The 7,263-nt window shown below is 38.4% G+C and overlaps 1 protein-coding gene and 1 long non-coding RNA gene across 2 annotated transcripts in view; both read left to right on the top strand.

Moving 5' to 3' along the window:
• Nucleotides 1–2,392, top strand: part of LOC135607218 (uncharacterized) — a 4,826-nt gene extending 2,434 nt beyond the window's left edge. Inside the window, exons 3-4 of the mRNA XM_065098857.1 lie at nt 160–534; nt 2,025–2,392. Of these exons, the coding sequence (XP_064954929.1) occupies nt 160–534; nt 2,025–2,153 (504 nt within the window). The 3' untranslated portion in view covers nt 2,154–2,392. The remainder of the gene's footprint in view (nt 1–159; nt 535–2,024) is intronic.
• Nucleotides 2,393–2,734: 342 nt separating this feature from the next.
• On the top strand, nt 2,735–5,695 carry LOC135606453 (uncharacterized). Its single transcript, XR_010484818.1, has 3 exons — nt 2,735–2,991; nt 3,116–3,250; nt 4,210–5,695. It is a non-coding gene; the product is annotated as an uncharacterized LOC135606453 (long non-coding RNA).
• Nucleotides 5,696–7,263: the final 1,568 nt, after the last annotated feature.

The following is a 7,263-nucleotide window of genomic DNA, read 5'->3' as shown; positions in this document are numbered from 1 at the left end:
GTGACATCACGTACAATTTAATATTTCCATGTTGCATTATCTAACTGTAAATATCATGTTTTAGGCCATCCTCCTATTGTAGCATTATAATATGCTTTATCTCATTTTATATTTTCATGGACGAAGACAATTGAGTTGAGAACTTGCTATTCATCTTAGGTGTCAATCTTTATCCTGCAAAATTATGAGCCTCCTCTCGCCGCATGTGTCACCAATGAACTATTGGCATCATTTTCTAATGAGACTACAATAGTACTTCCATTTGTGATGAAAGCACTGAAGATCAACAGGGAAGAAATGAATGGACAATCGGTTGATCAGGAAGTGACACTCTATGCTGCCAAAATAGGTGGAATATCTGAACTTACCAAGGCCATGATTAGTGGAGCTATCAGTGCACCTCCATCCTTGCAAATTCATTGTGAACTGTTGGCTTGTTTGCTGCTGATGGCACGAATTTTAAGTTTGCCAACAGTTCTTATTGCAGCAGGTGGTCAACGTTCTAATAGAAAGTCTAGCAATCCTGAGCTTGAGGTACATGAAAATGCTCCAATTTTATGTTTTGGTGATTTCTTCTTACTTTGGATTTTCTTTGCTATTTACATCTCCAGATATAAACTACTTGTTTATGAGTACCATGCTGCATAATCAAATGGTTTCTGCTGCCTAACTAGGATAAAACTTTAAATGAAGGGGAGTTGAGATAATCATATTATTTTACCAGTTCTTAAAGGAAAAACATGAACTAAAGTCCAACTAGATTATGAAGACAAGAAGATTCCTACTATGAAGACGTAAACATTTCAGAAATTTGCTGTCAAACTATGCAACTATAAAATATATCAGTGACAAGTGCAAATGCCCCCTTTTGGAAATTAAGCTTGATGCAGCCATGTGATCCACTGATGGTTTTTCATGGATGTCTACAGATGAAATGAATCCTTTATGATTTTTTTTCCTTGTTTAAAATGAAGCAAATTCCAATGTATTCTAAAATGTTTAGATGTTAGTTAGCAATCTTCCTTCCAGTACATAATATGGTTTGAGAAGTACTGTAACTTGGAGTTTCCTCCTCGATGTGTTTCTCGAACAATAGTTCATCCATACATAACATGTTCTACCTCTGTGCACCATGTGAATGCTTTTCCATGTTAAATCTTGAATATCAACAAATGGCCTTAATTGTTACGTAATTGGAAAATTTTGGTCTTTAATTCATATGAACGCTCATCAATTCCCATCTATGGAGATATGGTGTGAATCATGTTGTGTTCCATTGATGTCATGTCATCCCAGGAGAGCTCCATCAGGAAAAATAAACAAAAGAAAGATAACACTAGTAACAAACAAATGAACATGCTAAATTAGTGGCCCCACAAGTTGACCAAGCTTGTTAACAGGAGCAATCAATGAATCACATCCAGGTGGGCAACTTTGATCATATTTTATGACTAGTGAATACTAAGACATACATTTAATATTCATTTACTTAGATGCTACCATGTGATTAGTGATATTATCTATCAGCAGATTAACTGTAGAGTGTAATTAATTAACTCATGATTAATTGTGTTCAACCCTTTCAGCAGGGTCTTTGAATTTCAGATTTTTTCTGAAACTTATTTTGGGCTTCCCACTAGTATGTCTTATTAATTGACCAATAGGAAAATTTTGAACTTTTGGATTGCATTGCATATTTCATCAGAGAAGTTAGAAAGAAAAGAGAAAAAATTCTAATAAAATCTTTTGCCATTAGACCTAGAAGTACTGTCTCCATTTATTTGGATCGGGCTTAGAGGTTTCTAACTTTGTTGTTTATGTTTTCTATAAGTTGCAGCAGTCAGAAAATTTCTCCTGGCAATTAAGCCAGGCAAGAATTACTTTGTTGCTATGCAGACATCTAATAGTTCATTCTGAATCTGTATACATACTTTTTGCAACTGCCTTTGGATCTAACTACTTGCTTTGTGCTTCTCAAAGCATGCTTTCACCTTTTCCAAATTCCTCCTATTTGTCAATTTCAGGCACTGTATGAACTGGGGCAGTTAGTAGCAAGCAATCTTGGTCTTTGCTTCTCCAAAGACAAAATTCAACAAAAGCACCCCACGAAGTCAACTAGTGTTCAAGAACCATGGCGTGCGTTATATGGATGAGCTTTTTCGGCAATCTATTTACATGTTAAAAATGATAATTTCATGGCATTTTGTTGGCAAAACATCTTCTGATTCATGTTATATGTATACGATTCGCCAGTTCTTATGTGTTAAGAGAGTGAATCACCCTACCGATAACGGGTGCTGTTCTCTCTCTTAGGCAATTTTGTTCATTCTCCCCAAACGCATTTATCATGTGGATATATATCCAATTTCTAAGATAATATTCTTGTTGGTTATAGGGCTCTTAACACCTTGATAATGGCAGTTAGACAGCACCATGATTGTATTTACTACAATTCAGGTGTGGTTGTGAAATCTGAAAGGTAACACTTCTAATCATGGATTCATAACGGTCGATGGATATTTATCCATCTACGTGGATTAATTACTGCATCGTTTGTTATATGGAACGATGATCTTTAACATCACCAGCTTTGACACACTGATTAATTTCATGGATTCAACTCGAGTCTAACCTAACTCGATCCATTTTAAAATCCATTAGCGTATGACACCGCTGAATAAATGGAACCCATCCATCGAAAATTTGAAGTGCACGGTCTGTTACCCGTTCACCTTGCCTGCTATAACTTCCCTTTCCAAACGAAGCGAAGGGGACGAGAGTGGCGGTGAGACGATCTCGGATCTCAAATCTCAAATGGGAGGCCTCCTTCCCGGTCAAGCCATCCTCCAATGCTCCGCCCCTCGCTTCACTGCTCGAACCATCTCTACCTTAAGCTGCCCGCCTACGGAGCGTCGGCTGGTTCGATAAGATCAAGGTCGTCTTCATCGGCAAGCTCTCGTCGGACCTCCAAAACCTCCTCCTCTCTCATTGGTGAGAAGCAGAAGAAATTCGTCTATTTCCAACCGTCTTTTGGTTTTTAGTTTTGATTAAGTGATTGCCAAATGGTTTCATTGCTGGGATTTTGCTTTGGTGCTCTGTTGATTGTGCCGATCAGATGGAGAAGGCAAGGACGCTGGGATCGTTCAAGAGGTTCGAGGTGGGCCGGTGCGGCGAGGCTACCATCTCCGACGCGTTCAAACAGCATTCTGCGATCCTCCGTTACGTCGGGGTCGTCGATCCCTTTGCTGAGGTTTGATTTGATTTATACGCTTATGGTTGGAGTCTTTATGTTTATTTATCTGAAAGAGGATAGTTTCACACCCGAAGATCAGACGATATAGCAAGTGATACTTTCAACTACTCATATTTTACAAGTATAAATAAGTGTTAGGTGTTTGCACAAAGTAGTAATAGGTTAAGTGCATATAATAGTAGAACCATAAAACTAAAACAACGAATGCTTGAAGATCCAAGTCAACATGAAGGATTTCCAACCATTGATGTCTTACCTGAAAAGAATGAAAAATTAAAATTAGAAAACAAAAACTAAAGTTAGCAATTAGAGGAACAATAAGATTCAGAAAAAGAGTATTCTGACACAAAGAAATATGAGAAGTAAGAGGAATATTATGTTAATCATACGGAAATTCATAAAGGAATTCAGAATGAAAAAATTGTAAAAGAAGTTCAAAATTATATTCGGAAATAACACAAATAAAAAATATGAAAGCAATCTTGGAATATCAACATGAGCATTACTACTTTCTATGTTATCCAGCAACAGCATTTATACCGGTATCATTACTATTCTTGGAAGAAATAATATCTCCAAATCATCACAGAGAATATTACCAGAATCACAATATTAACCGAGAATATGAAAGCATAATTATAGCTGAAACCTTTGGGATTAGAAAAATTAAAAAATATTTTTAAAAAAAATGGTACATTGAAAATGGGACAAACTCAGAAATGGTAAAAGATTATCATATTTTCTTTAACGAGGACTAGAGGAAGAACTAAGCTTCGATAGATACATTCCAAAAATCGAGAGAATATTCATTATAAACTTAAAACAGTTATACTGTCTATCAGCATAAGAGCAATCTTGTTAAGCAGAATGAACCAAGAATGAACAAATAGTCCTTGGATATTCTTAATTTTTAATTCATTCCTCGGACAACTTTCCATTCACTTTTGTACAATTAGATCTCATTGAAGCCAACCGAGGAATCAATCAGGAAGTACAAGGCACATTATATTGTGGATGACAGAGTTCAGTATGGAATGATGCTTGTAGCTGAGGGCCCATGGTATGAACTATGAAGTTTATTTGGACAATTTGAGACTGTATTCACTTGTGTTTTTGCTTGGGTTTCTTGATGTTTACTAATTTCTTGCAGCACATGAATGATGGTTTCCTATGGAAACTCTTTTGTCTTCAATCTCCAGTTCAGCTCCTCTGACTGTACCATCACGAACCATACAGCATATGGTTCCACAAGTAATTTTATTGTTTTGCATCTCAATTCATTAAAATTTGGTACTGAATAATCTGAAGAGCATTGATCGTAGTACTCTACAATGCACACACACGCTAGAGCATGAACGAACAATGAGAGAAAAGGGGAAAAGAACTTAAAAATAGGTTAATCTTTTCAGCTTGGTGACATCAATCTGTATTCTCTGTTTTCTTGTATGGAAGCATGAAGGTGCTGTGGAATGACTTGAAACAGAAAGAAGCTTGCAGATCGAATCCGTCCGGGAAGGTTGCAAACCTGGTAAGTTGTAACATAAGTATCTCCCCTTTAAGTTACAAAAAAGGCTGAGGTTTTGTTACTGCATTAGTAATTTCAGGTTGGATAACCCAATAATAATGTTAAAGGCAAAGTTGCTATTTCAGGGTTGAACTGGTGCAAGTGCGAGGTTAGTCAAAATTACAAGTGAATGCTTCAATTGTAGGTTTCAGAAGTTCAAAATCATGTGAACTTGTATTTATCATGAAGCAAAAGTAAAGGTGGATAATTAGTTCAAATTTACGTGGAAATAACAAGGCTTCTTTGGACTTTTATATGCTAACTCATTGGTGCCCTGATCACATAATGTAGTTAGATTTCAACTCTGGTGGGGCATGATACCCCTCTTCTTTTTGCCTTCATCATGGTAATCTCTCTCCTTCAATTACATGGTAAGACCTTGAGCATGATAAAACACTGCTAAGGTGTGTAATTATACACATTTCATCTGTGTAAACAGGACTGAGGAAGACTTTTGGGATCTCATTTTCTTGTGCTTGATGTGTGGGTCTCACGGTCATTTCACCCAGAAAAGATAAAAAGGAAAGCTCTCGCCTTCCTTCTAATCTTCTGGTTCCGAGTATGGCTGCTTTCCGTGGTGGGGTGTACTCAATACTATCTGCGGTCCTGCCACTACCAACGAACGGTAAGGGTTTCTCCATCTGACATAGATTTCTGAACTTGATTGAATTGAATGGTAGGACTGAGAAAAAAAATCGAGAATTGATTCATTACCTAGTTCGATTCATTTATAGGATTAGTTATATTAATAGAAAGGACCGATCAGTTCTAGTAACGCTCGTGAATTTTGGTCGGATTGGATAATATTGATGTGATTTTGTATTATAGTTAAGATTATCTAAATATCTTTAACTTCGATTTTTTAATTATATGTTATGTAGGAATTTACCTTAATTTTGAATTAAGATTAAGGTGAGAAAGCTTCCCTTCTTTGGTAATTGTCCTCCGTTCTTTTCGTTACTCATCTCCTTCCGCCTTATTCTCTCTCCACACCTCCTTAATGTTTTTACCTTGACCACCTCTCTTTTTAATCATTCAATCTTCTCTATTCTTCTATCTTTGGTTACAATTTAGCTATGGACCCCACCAAGTGATCCCCACAAAATAGCCTTATCACCACAAAAGATCTATGGTCTACTGCAGGTCTGATGCGGCGTCCTTATGCTTATAATGTGACCGAAATCTCCATTCTGCAAACGCCCTTTCTTGGAGGCACTCGCGAAGTCCTTTGTGTGACAATGCACCATGCAACCTGCTACAATCGGGTGCATCGAAGAAAGTGTTGATCTTTGTCAAAATTCCGATCGGAATATGGTCATGGTGGTTCGTCATCAGCTTCAGGACACAAAAGGCAGACGATAAATTGCTATTCAGGTTGTCCGTCAGCAGCAGAGCAGACTTTTTGAGCATGTGATCCTTTATTTACAAGTTACTTCCTATAAGAGAGTCCAGTTTCGAACAGGGATTGGGCTTGATCAATGTAAATAAGAACAGTGTCAGCAGTTGTTTGGAACCTCCGGAGAATGGTTGTACCATCGACATTTGAGGGTGCAGGCAAGATAGATGAACTGGAAGCTGTTGATGATCACAGTTCCTGGATAAGATAGATCATCTTCAACTACCATCTGGGCTGGGCTTCGAAGACCTATTTAGTCCATTCATGAAACTCCAAATATTTAATTTAATTGTTTTTTCTGAACACGTTCAAGTTCATGATATCTTTGCTTTCGAATGAGTGGGTCCCAGGTGAGACCGGTTGCTGCTCCTGTGGGTGGGTGACGGAGTAACGCACGAACGAGTAGGACAAGCATCGCCTCGAACTGGAATGTTCTGCTCCCTAAGACAGGACAACACACCCGAAGCCGGCACGTGATACGCCACGGTCGCGGTCGCTCCACGTCACGCGCTCCACCGACCGCGCGCGATGTGAGGTGGCCCCTCCATGTGATGATAACGTGGCGATGATTGACCAACTTTCTCTGCGCGTAAGTCCAACGCGTCTCCTCGACTCGACGCCAGCATGTAACGTGCAGGAGTGTCATTGTGAGAGCCGTCTCTAATCGTTACTCTTTGAACGAGGTATGCACTACAAGATCACTGGATACCATCGAGTGGTCCAAACCTCGATCAATTAAGCTGCTGTTGCTGCCTTTCTTCCTGCTTTGGGATCTTCGTATCTGTTTTTTCTTTCTTTGTATTCTTGGTGACTGTTGGGTTTTACACGTACAGGAGAAAAGGAGTGCTCAACTCAAGATATGGGGAAGATTTGTTCCCTAAAGTAGTTTTATACTTCAAATGCTGACCCAGTCATGCAACTTGTGAGATGCATTTATGCAAACAAGTAGCGGTAAGAAGATTGTTTATTAGGAGTGGTGGAGTTAAAGACACTGTGTGAAATGTCTAGGTTCTATGAGCCTTCCCCATGAAAAGACAAGCTTGATTAGAT

The sequence above is a fragment of the Musa acuminata genome, chromosome BXJ2-3 (assembly GCF_036884655.1).
Source record: "Musa acuminata AAA Group cultivar baxijiao chromosome BXJ2-3, Cavendish_Baxijiao_AAA, whole genome shotgun sequence".
In the NCBI taxonomy this organism is placed as follows: domain Eukaryota; kingdom Viridiplantae; phylum Streptophyta; class Magnoliopsida; order Zingiberales; family Musaceae; genus Musa; species Musa acuminata.
Note: the sequence above shows the minus strand (reverse complement) of the source record. Positions and strands in the feature narration are given on the sequence as shown.